An 18,850-nucleotide genomic window follows, 5' to 3' on the forward strand; every position below is an offset into this window, starting at 1 on the left:
ATTGTATGTTATCATGTCAAGTTATGTGGCTAAATACAGCATGTCTGTAATTATATATGCGCTGAACTTTGCTTTTAATCATTAAATTGTTTTATTGCCTCTATTTTCCCATCTTTATTCAAAATGTGTAAATATATTGGTTATAATAAGATGAATGTCTAACAAACTTCAAATATTTGTATAGTTTATTATAGTTTAAGATGTTCCGATTCTCTCAGATGATAATGACCGTCAAGTCCGAGATTACATCACAACTTCATTCGACAGAAACTGACAAACACTCAAAATAATTTTCTAACAATTTTTATTGAATGACAAGCCAATTATATTTCTGAAATCCACTTTCACCAAAATTAATCTGAAGAAAAAACATTGCTGCTGAAAAAGATTGAACACTGGAACAAAGAATTAAACCACTGGTAGCAAATAATAATAATAATAGTAAATCTGATCCAAATCTTCCACCCAGGACGCGTGTAACCACTATTCCATAAAAGCATTTGAAAAGAAGAGAAAATCCAAAACTAAAAGTCTAGTTTGATCTGTCAATCACGGGTAGATCCTGTTACAAAATCAAACCATTAAAGACAGCAGAATTGATGGGGCAGCAATGATGGCATTTACACACCTTTAACCTCAAGCCCACTGCAGGAGTCCTGCTGGATTGAACATTTATTCAGTCTGTGGAGAAACTAACTACTAAACAATCAACAAATAAAGACTTTAATTACAGATGAACTCAGGCTTTCCCATGAACAAACTAAAATGAGATTCTGGCCCCCCAAAATAAAACTGCTTTAAAAGAAAATTAGTACATTTCTCAACGTCAGAATGGTAAACGTCAGCTTGAAGCTCTGATGTGCGTTCGCTCAGTTCACTTGCAGTGAGTGGGACTTCATTTTAACAAAATGGCTTTGCATTTTCAAAACAAGTCTTCCTACTTGTGTTTGAAAGACAGCTAAACGCATCAGTTCATGAGAACTTCGTGACTAAAGGCTGACGCAATCATTCTATCCTTCCAAATGATAATTAATAACACACACATTCAATGACCGACAGGATGACCGCAAAGTTTCTCTCACAGGAGCGCATCTTTTATCAGTTATAGGGGCTTGTGCTGTCGTTTAGTATAAATACAACAAAAAATAATCAGAACAAAATTTGAAAGACTGGGTGTTTTTTTCCAAATGATACTGAGCAAGCTTGTATCAAAAATGTACACGCACTGAAAGACAATTTGGCCGTCAAGCATCAACCGCTTCCCCAGAGAATTCCCTGATGCACGTCCACTCCCGATAAACTTCAGGTCGCCTGTGGTGACCAGAACAGATCGCCGAGGCAAAGCAAATGTCAGGGGCCGGAGGTTCTGATGTCAGGAAGTAGTTCTGGGTCCCTGATTGCACAGGCAGATTTTACTCAATGAGCTTCTTGGCCTTGAAGAAACGGCGCAGGTAGAAGACCTGCCACGTGGCCAGACCGATCAGACAGCACATCGAGAAGATGCTGAAGTACAGCACGCGTGTGTTGGTGGACTCTGCAAAACACGACAGGACATCAGAAACGATTCTCACACAAAATACTGCATACACATCGATATTGGTTCATTTAGAAGACACTTTGGCCCAGTTTACACCTGGTATTAAGATGCGTTTTGGTCGATCGGATCACAAGTGGACGACACTACATAATACAGGTGTAAAACGTTTTGAGCTCGTCCACTTTTGACCACTTCCAGAGGTATTTGAAAAGACATTAGACTGGATTGCTTTCGTAGTGTAAACGCTCATGTGGTCGAATGTGTTCAAACAGCCACAAAAGACCATCTACTCTCCGCCTACTGATCTAATGCGCAAACATTAAGGGAAGAGCTCTAGCAAGACGGGTTTTAAACTTTGTTGACTGAAGACCCAAGTTTGGTTTGAAGATAAAAAATGTACCAAGCTCAATGTTCTCTCACCACTCCTGATTTCTAACACACACTCACAGCGTTCGGGCTGGTCTTGTGAATGTCAGAGCAGAAACTAAAGCTGATGCTCTCCGTGTGTTTTTCTGTTTTCTCCGGTCGTGTTCATATATAAATTACGCAAGCTTATTTCGAAACATCTGGAAAGCCCATACATTTACCCACCCATAGACCCTCCCCTCGAAGAAATCAGGACAGAAGTGTTTGAAAGTGGACAAAAGAGATGGATTAAAACACCAGGATATGTGTCTCCCTCGTCCACTTGTGATTCGATTGACCAAAACGCATCTTAATACCAGGTTTAAACAGGGCCTTTTATCCGATCTTGCTTAAGAGCTGGAACGAAACTTCAGTGGGTTAGTTCTTACCATTAGTATCTCTCATCTCCTCCTCTCTCTTCTTCATGTAGGCAAAGTCATTGACAATCGACTCAGAAAGATCCTCCAGCCGACGGAGCTCCACCTCCAGGGGCTTCAGTTTCTCTACCTTGGCAATCTGAACAAAGTGGCACAATCAGGATGACTTCAAAACAACAGCTACAAATCTGCCAGCAAAAGTAGGTGTAGATACTCTCCAAATACAATGTGCACTAGTGTTCAAAAGTTTGGGGTCAAAATAAATTAAATAAATAAATTAATATTTTTATTCTGCAAGGATGCATTAAATTAATCAAGTGTGACAGTAAGGACATTTATAATGTTACAAAACATTTCTATTTCAAATAAATGCTGTTCTTTTGAACTTTCTATATTGAAAAATGTATTAGAGTTCATTCCCAAATGTTCTAAGCAATATTCCAATTTTGCTTAAAGTAAAGGATAAATAAGGATCATGTGACACTGAAGACTGAAGTAATGATGTTGAAAATTCAGCTTTGATCACAGGAATGATTTAGCCTACATTTCAAAAACTATTAAAATGTAAAAACATCCCTTTTAAACTGTAGTAATTCACAATATTACCGTTTTACTGTATTTTTGATCAAATAAATGCAGCCTTGGTGAGCAGAAGAGACTTAATCCAAAAACATTAAAAAAAATCTTACTGACCCTAAACTTTTGAATGGCAGTGTAATCTAGAATTTTGAAATCGACAAATGATATAAAATAACAAGCTCATGTTAAGCATGAGAAAACAAAGCAAACAAACCTCTTCATAATTTTTGGCCTCAACACCGTGCTTCATGTCCAAGTTGATCTGTTGGTCAGGAACTCTTCCAGTTCCTAAAACAAAGACATCAATTCTGAATTCATACAGCATATCAGTGCTGATTCAGAATCCGATTTTGGTAACACTTTATTTTACAGTGTCCCTGTTACATAGGTTTCCCATAGTAATAACAGTAAATATCACTTTAAGCTGACCACAGGTCAGCCAAGGACCTATGGTTTTATCAAAAGCATCAGTTGGAGAAGTGTGAGGATGTGTGAAACACTCACCCATAGGTGACTTGCTCTCGAAGCACACCTCAAACATGTCGTAGTCTTCTGTGGTGAAGGCAAACTTGCCCTTGGTTGCATCTTCTTTCACATAGAGGATGTGTCCAGAGGAGTCTGTGATCTAACAGGGTTACAACATTCGATATTCAGTAAAAGTCAAACAGCAGACAAATATATATGAAACATCTAACGTTATACAGTTATTATTATGTAAGATCAAAAGGCATTATAAAGGCCAGAAAGGTAACCAATATGTTATTATCATAATTAAATGATTAATGAATGCAGCACTGATCAATAATGTTTAGTTAAATCTTCTTACACTGATATATGTATATTATAAGCTTTAATACATATTATATATACTTAATACATATGTCCATGTGAGTATGGACGTAAGACTGACGTGTTATAACTAGAGTGAATGAGATCCGAAGGAAAACACAAAAACTACATCCGCATTTATTCTTTACCCACTTTATATTGCTGAATAAAGGCAAAATACCATTTACACATGTGTTTTGATGTATTTAACCAGCTTAAAAACGAAGTTAATTAAATCATTAAATCACCGTCCAACCAGGAAGCGCCATGTAGCACTAAGATAAGGCCTTGAGTTTAAACTCACAGGAACCGTTACAGTCATCACAAATTAACTGAAAACTCCAGTCAAACGTAATGTAATAGTTGATTATAAGTGTAACGATTGTTTGAGTGACTAGTTATAATCGTTAATCCTGTATATGTGTCGAGTGACGTCACCTTCAGGTTGGTTTTCGTGTTCGGCTGCTCGCTGATCTCGTATTCTCCGGTAACGAGCACGTCTTTATGGATCTCCTCCCGCAAACACTTTCTGCTGCGCACCGGCAGGTAAAATGAGATCGACACGACGGACTGAACCACAAACAACAGCGAGATAGAGAGCGAAAGCACACGGAACCGCGCCATGACGAGCTGATCGCTCCACTACTGCAGGCCCGGGTCGAGCTGCGCACTGCGCCTGCGCACTCCTCACTCCGCGCACGCGCACTGCCTCTGCGATTCTCTGTGTGTCGAGAGCGCCAGCTCGTGGAGATGCAGGGGAGTAGCGCAGACGTCGCTAGAACACGTTGCACATATCCTCGAAATGCAGCTTCTCTTATCTTCAATCATTCTTCTCTGAAGAAACTGCGCACATATTTTTTAAAGTTACCTTTATCACCAAAAGTTAAAGAGCTTCACTTCAAAGTCATGAATGACATTTATCCTTCAAGAGAGCTCCTCTCACGTAGATTTAACTTTGATCTAACCAACTGTATATTTTGTGATGAGGAAATAGAGACCACGGATCATTTGTTTTTCTTTTGCCCTTATAGTAACACTTTTTGGTGTGACATGTATGATTGGCTGGAGCCTTATCTCCAGGATCTCTCCAGTTTCACCAGGGATAATATCACATTTGGAATTATATTGAAGGACAAAAACTGTGAACTGCTTCTAAACACTTTAATTATCTCAGGTAAATTTTTCATCCACAAATGTAAATGGATAAAAACACAGCCTCTTTTTTCTGTCTTCAAAAGACAATTTGCATTGTACTACAAGTCCCTGTTGTTCATGAAGAAGAAAACAGCAAAAAAACTTCTTAATCTTATCGATGCCTTAAAATTAATTGAAACCCCTTAAACTGTTTTTATTTTATTTTCCTTTGTCATTTTATTTATTGCTTTTTTTTTTTTTTTTTACTTGTTTAATTTCCTCTTCCTAAGTTGTATATTATTTTGCGTGCTCCGTTTCCTGTTAGAAATTGTATTTTTGTGCATTTTGACTTAGCCAGTTATTGTTGTAAATTTTGTGCGTTCTGTCTAATTAAAAAAAAAAAAAAAAACTAAAAAAAAAAAAAAAAAAAAAAAAACGTTGCACATATCCTGTATACAAAATGTTTGTTCTTTTACTTTTTGAGATATGTTATGCATTCTGACGCAAGGTCTGAAATTTGCACGGACTCAAAATACCCTCGTATGTGACAAAATGAAACAAATTCAATTTTGGCGGACAAAATAATGCTCATGTGAAGTCCTTTTATGAATATTTTCCATAAAAAATGTATTCTATGTTAGCCTTACTGTTGTGTTATCTATAAGCTAGTGTGCTCCAAAACAATGACAAAATTCGCATTTAGAAGATATAAGCATTCAAAACTTACAGTGTCTCACTTCTGCCAATATCAATGATAACATCAAGCGTCATGTCTCATGATTTCAGCTTTTTACATCACATGTTCTGTCCAATCAAATGCTCTCTAGAATCTGAAGCTCCACCCCCTACATTATAAATATGCTGAAGCTGCAGCCGAAATCGGTCACTTGTTCACACTTTTGCTGTTTTCTACATGTGCACTATATAGGGGATAGGGAACGATTCAGACAGTGTAAATGTGCTTTCAATTAGAGGGAATGAAATCTGGTTTCACGTTAGTGTCACGCGAACAGTCTGCTTTGGTCCAAAAACACAATAGCAGATAGTTCGACGCAGACCACAAAACGTATTGGACCCATTTGAATTCTGCGCAGAATGCTCTTTTTTAAAGCGATATGGAGGATATTATGAGAAGAAAGGGTTAGATTAGGAGGTAACTGCGGCTTTACCGAGCTCAATGGCTTTGGCCAAGCTGTGATATAAACAAAACGCTATTGGCTATTTTGGCTAGGGGAGGAGCTGATCGATATGTCTCCGCCTGTCTTCCTGCTTCAGAGGAAGTTGTTTACACACTGAATAATATTGTGTGTTTCAAGGCACTTCAGTGGGTCTTTAAAGGGGCGGTATAATGCCCTTTTCACAAGATGTAAAGTAAGTCTTTGATGTCCCCAGAGTGTGTAAGTGAAGTTTTAGCTCAAAATACCCCACAGATATTTTTATATAACATGTTAAAGTTGTCACTTTTTGAGGGTGAGCAGAAACGCACCGTTTTGTGTCTGTTCCTTTAAATGCGAATGAGCTGCTGCTCCCGGCACAGGGGGCGGAGCTACAAGAGCTCCTTTGCTTTTACCTCACACAGACATCCACTGAAAATTTCAAAAACTTTAACCTTTTATGTTCAAACCGAAGTCAGAAAGATGGAGAGACTCAAGAAGAAGTGACAACATGTAGACAACATTTCTGAATGGTTAGTTGATGAATTTATGTAGCTTATGTGTAGTTATCTTCTAGTCATTGATTAACATATTCTGTCTTGATAATCTATAAATCGTGTTCAGGGGGCGGGGTTTATGTAAATTCTAGGGTTGGTGATGTCACTAACCCGGGAGGAATGTCGTGTAGTCCCTACCAGCCGTTTGTTGTAGTCCTTAAAAAGCAATTTCTTTAAAAGAAAATATCTTCCTTTGCTTTGAACTTTGAGCGTTGTAACTTTGCAGATGTTGTTTATGCTCAAACAGCAACATTACACACTAACTACACAGGGCTGCCAACTCTCACGCATTGAGCGTGAGACTCACGCAATTGACACTTTTCACACGCTCTCACGCCACACATCCATTTTCTCACGCACAGAAAAATTGCAAAGAGGTACTTTTAATATTAAACTAATTCTCAGCTCTTAGATTCCGTCAATTTTATTACGAAATTCAGACAAAAATACGTTTGGCGCTTGTAAATGTGCCCTGACAGATCGCTGAGCGCCTCAGTTCAAGTGCACGTGAACCGATTATCTGTTACTTTTTTTATTTAAAGATGCAGTACAACTTACCGAAAGTATACATAATATCGACCAATTAGTGTTTTTCAACAGCGGAAAGAGGTCAATATAACAGCAGGAGAACAATTACGTCACATAACGCTACATTTACCTCAGGAAAGCCATTTAATGACCATAGCATGTTAACTGAATAGAAAAAATAGCTTGAGAGGAGATTTTGCTGAGCACTATATATATTACATATTTATTATATTTTTACTTATGTCATTAAATAATTGTTATTACAACAAAAACTACATTATATTTAATTTAATTTGTTATTTTTAACCTTTAATAATACCAGCAGATTGGGCCCTCTATGTTTACAGCATTAGGTGAGATTATTTTTTTAAATAAAATTTAAAATAAACATGTAGACAAATTAGTCAATATTGAATCAAAATCGGAATCAAATCACAAGAATGGAATTGAAATCTTGAAATTTTTGTCAAGCAATAATAAAAACTGTATCCTACCAGTCATTGTACAATGTAAACATTGTAACATGTTGTCACTAAACTTCATAAAATTCTATTTAGTTACCAAATGTTTTCAATAAAATAATGTAATCAATAAAAAAGTAACTGCAGTCTGATTACGAGTATTTTAAAACATAATATAATCCAATTACAAGTACTTTCAGATTACATCTAATCAGTTACTACCACCACTGGTTATGGTATCTTCTTAACCCCTGTGCATTATTAACAGCTACTTTTTTATTTGTTGATTTTATATGTAAAATCCATAATTGTTTAGATTTATTGTTTTCCATTAATGAATGTCATCACACTGTCTAGAACAATTCCCTCATATAAATACCCCTGATAATCAGTTTATCAGAAAGTCATTCAGCTGAATCTGAAATTACCCTTGAAATTTACAATGTTGCACTTTATTTTTGGTCTCCTTGAGAGAGGTTTTGCCATTGACACAACATCAGCGATTTAAAGATCTGAACAATCAGTCAAATCTGCATTCATCTGGAGAATTACATTCATATTCTGATTGACGATAGTGATGTTGTTGGTTCAATGTGTATTGTGTTGTGATTATTGTACAGCACTTTGGTCGGCCAAAAGCCGGTAGTAAATGTGCTCTAGAAATAAACAAACTTGAACTTGAACATATTGAAATTCAGCTAAATAGGTCCTTGCTTTAAAGCCAAGCCTTTGTGGACCTAAGTTTATTCACAAGTGTGATGTCATGCAATATACAGACAGCGGCTCATATTTATTACTGTAGATGATCTCTGGGTGAAGGGTTGTATACTGTAAAATCAGTGTGACATTTTTCTAACTATCAATCTTGTCCTAGTAGTGGAGACTCTATAGCAGCTGTATACATTCATAAATGTGTCTGTATCTAAAAAACTGCCAATCTGAATGAGCCTTAGTTTGGTGATTATCCACCAGATGATATAGAAAATGGCGGCGATCCAACTGTGTGTCTTCATCAGTGAGGGGAGGGAGCAGTGCATTATGGTCTATCTTTAGCCTGGATTCTCTCTGCTTTTTTTCCCTTTTCTCCTGCTTTTTTCTCCAGCGTACGTTGCCTGTCTGCTCCCTCCCCTGGGCTGCAGCATCGACGCAGGTCGGCGTCACCGTGGTCTAATTTTACTGCTGTTGATGCTGATGGTGAAGCAGCGCACCTGCTATTTCTGTCTCTGCCTCTCTCTGGGGTCTGCCGATTGTATTAATAGACAGGGAATTATTACATGCTACGTGATTTCACGTCAGGGCCACAATCTCTCTGACCGTCTGTGTCTGCTGCTGGAGATACAAAGCAGTATAGTTTTGAGCTTTACCAATGTTTAACGTTTATTTAGTCTTTTGCTGACTAAATTTTGTTCTGTCAGCATCTCTCTGTCCCTCTTTTTTAATATTCAATTCAATTCACGTTTATTTTTATAGCGCTTTTCACAATACACATCATTTCCAAGCAGCTTTACAGAAAATGCACGAGTCCACATTACAATTTAGAGTGATAGAGTGAAGTTATGTATTTCAGAAATACATAAAAATGTGATTTTTTAAGGCAGAAACAATGAGCTCATGGAAGTAATGAATACTTGTTTGATAACAAATGTAAAAATGTAGCTATTTAAAAAATGTGGCTATTAAAAAGTATGATTTTAATAGCCACTAACTTAATGATGAGATAAGTCAGCATAAAAAGCATACAGCTCATAGAAAAGGAAGAAGGTCCTTGTGTTCTTGAGGTCACAGTCACGTTTTGTTAAGTGTGCAACCGCGATAAGTGTGAAAGGGGAAGGAAGTGACCTCTGTATAATGGCGTGATTGCGTCACTGTCTCTTACGCACATGAACAACATCATTTCCGCTGCAATTACTTTGGGCTAGTAGATAATATAATGCAAACTAATCGTAATGGGCTCTGGTTATGGGTTTCAATGAGTCTTGAGACATTTAGGAATTATTCAGATGAACTGATTTGATGTTTATCAGCACTACTTGCGTCTGAACCAGAGCAGAACACAAAAGTTAAACATTCGTACGTGGTGAATTTGGCCTTTTTGTCATATTGAGCTTTTTGTTGTACATGAGCATGATCCTGATTCTCCTGACGCAACTCGATACAGTTAAACATTAATAGGAAATGATTTATCTTGATGCCCATTCACCATTAAGGTGTGGTTCGAAGGGCGTAGCTCAATATTTGGACAAAGTATGATTATGAAAAGATTGTGATACTAGTCTGACAGACATACACTACTGTTCAAAGGTTTGAGGTCAGGACAATCTTTTTATGTTATAGAAAGAAGTCTCTTATGCTCGCATTTATTTGATCAAAAATAAAATTGAAGTAAAATCAGTAATATTGTGAAATATAGCCATTTAAATATCTGTTTTCTATTTAGATATATATTTAAATGTAATGTATTCATGTGATGCAAAGTTGAATTTTGAAACCAGTTAAATAAGTACATGATACTGTCACTTGTCATCAATCCTTGCTGGATAAAAGCATTATATTTCTTTAAAACAAAATATATGAAATCTTACTAACTCCAAATGTTTGTACCGTAGCGCAGTTGAAACATTTTGTCTGCGATAAAAGTATCTCACATTCACACAAGCAAATCCTTTTTTGTATACATTTAATATTTATTGTTTCTAGTTTTGCAAACAATTCGCAAGTTCACAATTCAGTACAAAAATAAAAATCCCATAAATTAAAGAGACTACGTTTTCACAGAAAACTTCATACTTGGACGTCAGACCATTTAATGCAATGGTTAGGCAGCACACATTTGAGTAAATGAAATTCACACATTCAGAAATCAACCGTGAAGTCAAAACATATTAGTTCTCTATTGCTTAGAACACACTAATACAACAATTGAAATCTAGCACCAGTAAACTCAAAAAAACTATATTAACAATAATAACCAGATCATTAATGCAAAAAAACAAAATTCAGTTGATCCATGCTTATCTTGCTACATTTGGCAGGCATATATGGTTCAGATAAATATAGGAAGCAATCATGATTGCTTGATAGAGTCAGTTCCATAGCCCTGCAATGTCTTTTCATATCAAGTTGTGTGACAGAAATATAAATTCTAAGTGTCTATAGTGAGTTCTCAAAGAGTGAGGAGGGTCGGGGAATTCAAGGAGTTGGAGGACTGGTCGTTGCTGCTGCTCCCCCTCCGGTGCACCGGCCCACAGCTGGGGAAGATGTCGTTTTCGGGGTAGGTGAACATGAAGGAAGACGTGTAGGTGGTGCAGGCCGGAGTGCAGGTGACGACGGGTGTGCAAAGGGGCTCCAGGTCGCTGTTAGCGGACGTGTAGAGCGGCTCCCAGTCCTGAGTGTACATGGAGCTCGACAGGTCCCCATCTGGGACAGAGCGAGCCGTTTCCAGCTCAACTTTGGCCAGGAGCTCCAGAGACTCTTCCAAGGTGGGGTCCAGGTCTGAGATCCTCACCGTGGAGCTGAAGCTGTCGGTGCTGGAAAACAGCGAGCTGCTGGAAGAGGTTGTAACCGGTGCGCTTGCTGTGGAAACTACTGAGGTAGTGACGCTGTGGATCTCAGGGACCGAATGGGAGGTGATGGGTGAGACGGACGGCTCCGGGAAGCTGATGTCCATGTCTCCGGGGATCTTGCAGATGGGTTTGTGTGCAGCGAGGATGAACTCTAACCTCTCCTTTTCTTTGAGCAGGTTGGCGATGTCGTTTTGAAGAGCAGATTTCTCATCCTCAAGTATGTCAGTTTCCTGTTACAGACAAGAATCAAATAACGTCAGACACTAGACTTTCAATGTGTTGCGTAAATGAAGCGTTTCCACAAAGATCTGCGAAATACTTACAGATTGCAGCGTGTCAGTGAGCTCTCGTCTGCGGTTGCGGCATTTTGCGGCAGCCATCTTATTTCTTTCCCGGCGGACTCTTTTCTTTTCTTCCTCCTCTGGAGAAAGCTGTGGAAGCAATAACATGGACATTTTACTTTCTGAACTCAAAGCAAACTGATTCACACATGTAGGTGCACTGGCTGATCGATCCCTAAAAACAAAGTCAGTGCATTATTTACCTGTTCTCGGGCTCTCTTGTTGGACTTTGGTCCAGTGACCCTCATTTTGGGGTTAGGGTTCGGGTTGTAAGGTCGTGCTCCGCCGTTGGAGGGCGCCACAGATGAAATCATGGGCTGAACCATCCACTGCAGGTCCGGGCAAGAAGAGATCGCAGTGACAGTTGGCACGAAAGAGGCACTTGAGACACTCAGGTCTGTGAAATCCTAAAATGTAAATAAGAAATCATTTAATATATGGCAGATATTATAAATGATTGATTTAACATATATTACCCAACTAATTTATTTAGTTTATGTTTATTACACTCTAAAAAAAAATGCTGGGTTGTTTCAACTGTCAAATATTGACAAACCCAACCGTTGGGTTAACATTTTAAATTACATTTTTAAACCCAACGGTTGGGTTTGTCCATACTTGACCGTTGAAACAACCCAGCATTTTTTTTAGAGTGTAGACTAGTTTTTTTATTGCTATAATATAATTTAAATACTTGAGATACATAAACAAACTACAAATAAATCATCCTTTAAGACTGAATAATTCTACATTAGTGAATTCAATAATGATAACTGTCAAATATGTACCTGAGTCTGGTAATAAGCGACGCTCTCGCCGCTCGGCGACGCCGTGCTGCACCGGGAAGACGCGTCGCAGTCCGCGTTAAGGCTGGTAAACATCATCCTGTCAAAAGTCGAGAAGCAAGAACTATCCAGCGCGAATATATCCAGAAAGTTAGAACGGTTTAAGAGCCTCGGTTTGTTAGTTCCCTGTTCGTCTGCTCTCGGTATCCAAAGTTTGACTGCCGCTCTCAGCTCTGCGGGGTTTATATGAGGGAGGCTTCGACTGACGTCAGAGAGAGGGCGTTGCGTCGGACTCACAGTCTCAGTGGTTGCATAGAGACCGTTAGAAAAACACGTCTCGGGGAAAGCATTTTGCTGATTACATGATCGATACGTAATTAATAAACACTTATAAGCTTAATACGTTACAAAAGGTTTGCAAAAACGTTCGTAGAAGAACATTCTGAGTGAAAACGGAGTGGAATCCATGACGTTCCATAGTAGGGTATCCCACGACGTCATTTACCTTATATGGAATGCATCCTGAAGAGGCGGAGCGCTGATGGGAAACACTCTGTGCAGTGAAGCTACAGCATTATGTAAAGATACTTCGAGAACACTTCAATTGTTTTAAAAACAACTTTTTAACTACTCAGTTTACAACCATTTTGAATTGTATTATCAGTTCTAATGTCACCGTATTATTGTAGCCTGTTTTATAAATATAATTTATATTATAATGACATGACATTTTAAAAACTAGGCTATATGATCCAAACCCTGAAATACAAGTTCAAAATACACTATGCTTACTAGACACTCAATGTTGTTAAATCTCATACTTTCCTCGAAACATTCATTGCCTCGGGTTGTGTTCGTACCTTTCCGCAATGAAAGGCGTGTCACACCAATGACGGAGGAGTAACATATTTCCATTGTAACCTGCCTTCGCACCTTTACTGAGGGATTCCTTTAATAAAATGCTGAGTTAATCTCTTAGCTCTGTGTATTGCATCACTGGACTAATAAACAATCACGTGATGTAAGATTTCAAACTTTTTTTTAAAACGTGATTACATTTAAACTACATTTAATATGTGCACATTAGGCTACGTTATATGTTGTTACTATTATTATTATTATATATATATATATATATATATATATATATATATATATATATATATATATATATATATATATATATAATTATTATTATTATTATTATTATTATTAATAATGTATTCTATATTGTGTTTAAAATAAAAGCAATGAGGCCACTCAATTTCTAATGCTTGGATTGCTTATAAATTGCTCGTGTTTAGTCTTGTTTTATTAATGTTCTGCCATTGGCTACGGTAAACATGACTGACGGTAGTTTATTGATTAACAAACGAAAACAGCTCTATCAGCGTTCCCATGTGATGTCATCCTACTGCTCCACTTCTGCGTTCGTGTTTTGTTTGAAGTTCCTCGTTGTCTAAGCAACGCCCCTCCCACTGACGTCACTGTCACCCGAGCCGAGCCTCTGCAAATGTTTCGCCTTTCAGCAACGAAAGTCTTCCATCAATATTAACAGTAAATAAATATAATTATTTGAAAAACAAAAATACAACCTTTATTTTACTGGAAATATGCATTTATTTAGATTTATTTATGCATTTACAAAGATGTACTGGCTCCAGGGTCATTCCACATATATAGCTATTTTTAAAGTAAGAATGAGAAATTTCATTGTGCCATCTCAACCTGATTTTTTTTTTTAATCTTCACATATGTTTATATAACTACTACCTTTAACAAGATTTTACAGTTTATTTTATTTAGCCTTTCTATATAAATGCAATAGCCTTGTGCGCAAGGTCATGAGACCACAATGTGTTTTTAGACACTTTATTGCTGATATCTTTACACATATCTGGTTTTAAATAATCAATTATTTACCATACAAAACTCATGCAGTGATTATTTAAGATCATCTTGTGACAAACACATAAGAAAATGTGCTGGGGGGGGGGGGGGCACTTAGAAAACACTTAAATGTCCTTGAAGAATATTCTAAATATGAGGATGTCATTATGAGTTAGCAACCCATACTCATAGGGAAAGAATAAAAATAATAATATAGTTACTGGAATTTATTTTCAAAATAATATTCTTATTCAATTATTCATTTAAAAATAATACTTTTAAAATGTTGGCGATAGGTTTGCGTTGTTGAATGCTGTTTATATTGTGTAATGAGCCTCCTGCAAATGACCCTATAGCTGTTCCTTTCATGAGCCTCACAGATCAGAAACCAGGGGCGGATCTGCCGGGAAACTCTTGGACTGTGGACAGAAGGGAGGCCCCAGTCACGCGCCCTCCGAGAGCAGGGTTACCTCATCTGAGCTATGAATAGAGATTTTCACACAGGTTATGGAGAAGAACAACGGTGTTTTCTTCCAGTTCAAGTGTTCATTAAAGCATAGAAAGCCTTTGATTTATTGTTTGTGCATATCCTTCATAGCAGACATAATCATATCTGTCAGCAGACCGTTATGAAATAGCCAACTTTCATGAAAAAAATACTTAGATATTTTGGGTGCTTGGCGAATATGTCGTCATAAGAATGTCATTGAATTAAATGTGATATGATAAAAATAGGCTGTGCCGCAGTAACGCTGCAGCTAGAGGCTCCACACCGGATGTGCCAAATATGGTCATGACACGCTGCTCTCTGATTGGCTGCTCACATTAGCGACAGGGTTGTTGCTGGAGCGCTTTGAGTGGGAGATCCATCATTCTAATTGACAAGGGATACGAAAAATCACAGTTTTTAATAGAAAGGGCGCGGTTGAAGTATCGCAACAATTATTTCAGTTGTTTAATTCTTGTCATTTTGCATACTTTGATAATGGCAAATGCATAATAATATCCCTCGTGAGACAATCACGCACCTGCAGATGAACCATATTTTTAAAATATTAATCGTAAATCGTAACCTCACAGAGGGATGCAAAAGACAGACTGCAAACTAGGCACGTAAAATGACGTATCTTGTTCATTCATGTGAAAGCTGCAGCGTTAGCCTATAACTTAACTAAAATAACCTAAGTTTACGTATTAGGCACTTTAAGTGAATGCATAAAATTTTGAGTTAAAATGAGCACCATTTTGTCCCAGGAATATTTATGAAATGCCGTATATATATTTGGCTCGTGCTTAACCGTCTCCCCTCCGGATCAGTGGTACAGTCTCACAGATTTCATTCATAAAAATCTGCCTCACTATAAAGACGAGCAGCGCGGATGGCTGGTGCCTCCTAGCGTAGTAACCTCAATCTAGATTTTTTTTTTAAATATAAAAAAAACCCTGCAGAATAGCATTTGTTGACATTAGTCACATATTGATCTGGTTCCCAGCATCTCCTGTAGCGATCTGGCAGAAGTGATGCCTAAAACCGCGAGTGTTTCTCAGGTGTCTGCAGAACAGCTGCTGCACACATCAGCTGCTGAGATGAAGGATACGCAGGTAATCAATTGCATGTTTACCTAGAATGTAATCTAAATGGAATATGTGATTACTGATGTATGCTTTTGTGATCATCTGATATTTCCTGAATACAACCAATATTTGTATTAAATGCAGTTTTGCTATGAACAATACATAATGAACACATTTTCATGCTCCTTCTCAGAAGACAGGTATTCTGAAGGATGCTGATGCTCCCTTTGTTCCAACGGTCACTGCTGTAGCTTCAGCTCCAGATCTCAAGTGGATGGTCCTGTCGACTGACATCTCTTCAGTGTCACCCTGCAGACACGAGAAACCACAGAGCTCATCTCACTCCACAGATGCCAAACCAGCTCGAAAGACCTTCACTGGTCGGAGAAAGGGGGCGAAAGATCAGGTAAATACATGTGTTTTTTTTTGCTAAGTTATAGCCTATATTTGATATGTGTTTAATGCATGGGCTTTCTGGAGAATTCCACATTCAACTGACTGTAGAAAGCACTTCAACATGTATTTACATCCGTGGCCAGGATAATTCCCTGTTTTAAATTTTATACACTCTTAAAAATAAAGATTTTTTACTGGCATCTTCATGAAGAACCTTTAAAATCCATGGAACCTTTCCATCGCACAAAAGATTCTTTATAGTGGAAAAAGTCATTCAGATGGAATGAGAACACTAAGGGGAAAAAATTGTTTCTTTTACGAATTGTTCTCTTAAAGGTTCCTAAAATTGAATATTATTTGAATAAATATTATATATTGAATAATATTTATTATTATCGCTGCAAAACCCTGCTATTGGAACCTTTATTTTTTAAGAGTGTAGTAAATTTTAGGTAAAATTTGTTTAATATATGCATGAATTTAAGTCATTTTTGTACATTAGCTGTCACTCAATTATGTTTATATCAACCACAGTTAAATAAATGAAGAGTTCAGCTGCAAAAGCCTCTAAGTGCCATCTGAAATTTTCTTCTAGAATGATCATTTTTATCAAGCTCGTATATTTAAATTCAATAATTTCACTTAGATGGCAATGAAAATTACCTATTAATTGTCATTTAAGTGAAATTACTGAACTTAAATATACGAGCTTGATAAAAATGATCATTCTAGAAGAAAATTTCAGATGGCACTTAGAGGCTTTTGCATCTGAACTCTTCAAATATAGAGTCACTAATTTAAAATATGCATTTAGCGATGATATATACACACACACACACAAGTGAATGTGTTTCTTCATTTCAGCTTTCTCCAGAGGAAGAGGAGAGGAAGAGGATCAGAAGAGAGAGGAATAAACTCGCAGCCGCCAAGTGTCGAAATCGTAGGCAAGAACTAACCAACAGTCTCCAAGCTGTAAGTTTACAAATCCCCATAATCGACACTCTTATTCGTCCAAAAACATGACTTTGTGCACGATACATGACTATAATCTGCATATGTCCAGGAAACCGACAGTCTCGAGGAGGACAAAGCAGCTCTGCAGTCTGAGATCGCCAATCTGTTAAAGGAGAAAGAACGACTCGAACTCATCCTTTCTGCTCACAAACCCCACTGTAAACTCGCGGAGGAGAGGGAGGCGGAGACCGAGGATCAAACCCAAGCCCAGGACGAGCACACTCAAGGTCCCACCGCATCCCCAGAACAGGTGCCCGGCTCCCCTCAGCAGCTCGACCCCACCAGCACTGCCATCTCCGGGGACTCGGACGTCCTCCTGTGCTCCAGCGCCGAACTGGGCGCCGCTGAGGTGGAACCGTACATCGACATGAGGGATGTGTCCATGGAAGACATTAGCAACGTGATGGACAGCGGCGATGACATGGATCTGTTAGTGCCAGATATCGACCTCACCAGCTCTCTGGGCCTGAGCGAATGGGAAACCCTGTACATGTCAATGGGTGGAGGGTTAGAACCTCTCAGCTCGCCTACATGCAGCCCAACCTGTAGCAGCAACAACGCCGTGCCCGTCTTCAGCTTCAGCGATGCAGATGAGGAGAAGCATGACACTGGCAAAGAGGGCAAACCTAATGCAGCCAAAGTTCTGGCACATCGCTCTTAAACATAAAAGTTCCCAAAGGTGGTTTTCCCAGTGATGCCATAACTGAACTTTTTTAGTTCCCCAAAGAGTGTGTAGAACGTGAATGATCTAATGAACTTTTTGTGCAATTGAAAGGCTCCGTGGATGTTAAAGGTTCTTGATGGAACCATATAAAGAACCTTTATTTTTAAGAGCAAAATATTCAGAGGAAGAAGGGTGTGAAATATTCTGTTGATGAACCGAAAACCCCCTCGGAAAAATGCTTTCATAAATGAGTCTGACATGTTCAACATTTACAAAAATATATAGTGGATGCTGTGCAGTAGATGTAATGTGATCTTTACATCCAGTGAAGTCACTGTTTGTTTCTTCCAGATGTTGACATTGTTGAGTATGTTGTTCATCCTGTGAAAGACATGCTTTCATGCACTTTTGTACCAGTAGGTACATGTAACTGTATCAGTTGATGTGGTGATGTACAGTGCAGTCTGTTACACCGTGCCTAAGTCTGTGACTAACTGTTTTTTTGGTATTGTCAAAAAATGTAATTCTGACCATGATGGCAAAAAAATAAATAATTCATTATGCATTTTTATTTGTTCTTCCTGCTTCCTTTTCTGTTGTCTGGCATGTTTCCAATAAACAAAGAATTGATATTACAATTAGGAAACGTGTAGAAGTTTTTATTATTATGTATTTATCAGAGTGAGGCTTCTCTTCTCTTTTGGGTAAAAAAAAAAGGCAGAATTTAAAGCCTCCCATTCAAGCACATTCTTTCATTTACATGCAATGTCTGCGAGGAAAATCGTTTCGACAAAGAATAACATTCATCCGTCTCTATCATGTGCACACGATCCTTTCACCGAGTTTCGTGATCCATTTCTTTCTAAGGTTTCTGTGCAACGAGATCAACCCGCATCGATTTGTCGATACAGAGGTTGTAGGTTGTTGTCACGGTCGGTCGGAACGTTCTCGCTACGCCTGGGACGCAACGTAAAGCGTCTGACGTCACTGCGTATCTGCACGCCACGCAGTTTTTTTCTCTCGTGGTTCTACTTCCGTGCCCATATTTGGTAATGAAAATGA

At 38.1% G+C, this 18,850-nt stretch overlaps 3 protein-coding genes across 5 annotated transcripts; 1 reads left to right on the top strand and 2 right to left on the bottom strand.

The window, feature by feature from the left end:
* Positions 1-287: 287 nt before the first annotated feature.
* Positions 288-4,433, bottom strand: tmed10 (transmembrane p24 trafficking protein 10). The gene is made up of 5 exons (XM_079887965.1): positions 4,165-4,433; positions 3,403-3,523; positions 3,113-3,186; positions 2,332-2,458; positions 288-1,534 (listed from the first exon to the last, which is right to left on the bottom strand). The coding sequence occupies exons 1-5, from the start codon at positions 4,348-4,350 to the stop codon at positions 1,413-1,415; spliced, it is 630 nt and encodes a 209-aa protein (XP_079744091.1). The 5' UTR covers positions 4,351-4,433; the 3' UTR covers positions 288-1,412.
* Positions 2,478-18,428, top strand: LOC307168231 (protein c-Fos). 3 transcript variants are annotated; one of them, XM_079887961.1, is made up of 5 exons: positions 2,478-2,519; positions 15,633-15,741; positions 15,908-16,120; positions 16,975-17,082; positions 17,174-18,428. In XM_079887961.1, the coding sequence occupies exons 1-5, from the start codon at positions 2,482-2,484 to the stop codon at positions 17,783-17,785; spliced, it is 1,080 nt and encodes a 359-aa protein (XP_079744087.1). In that variant the 5' UTR covers positions 2,478-2,481; the 3' UTR covers positions 17,786-18,428. The 3 variants fall into 3 exon arrangements, with proteins under 3 accessions (XP_079744087.1, XP_079744088.1, XP_079744089.1); XM_079887962.1 differs by having other exon boundaries at positions 15,911-16,120; XM_079887963.1 differs by lacking the exon at positions 2,478-2,519 and adding an exon at positions 14,520-14,643.
* On the bottom strand, positions 10,230-13,193 carry fosab (v-fos FBJ murine osteosarcoma viral oncogene homolog Ab). The gene is made up of 4 exons (XM_079887964.1): positions 12,253-13,193; positions 11,668-11,871; positions 11,447-11,554; positions 10,230-11,353 (listed from the first exon to the last, which is right to left on the bottom strand). The coding sequence occupies exons 1-4, from the start codon at positions 12,346-12,348 to the stop codon at positions 10,724-10,726; spliced, it is 1,038 nt and encodes a 345-aa protein (XP_079744090.1). The 5' UTR covers positions 12,349-13,193; the 3' UTR covers positions 10,230-10,723.
* Positions 18,429-18,850: the final 422 nt, after the last annotated feature.

The sequence above is a fragment of the Squalius cephalus genome (genome assembly GCF_949319135.1).
Source record: "Squalius cephalus genome assembly, chromosome: 12".
In the NCBI taxonomy this organism is placed as follows: domain Eukaryota; kingdom Metazoa; phylum Chordata; class Actinopteri; order Cypriniformes; family Leuciscidae; genus Squalius; species Squalius cephalus.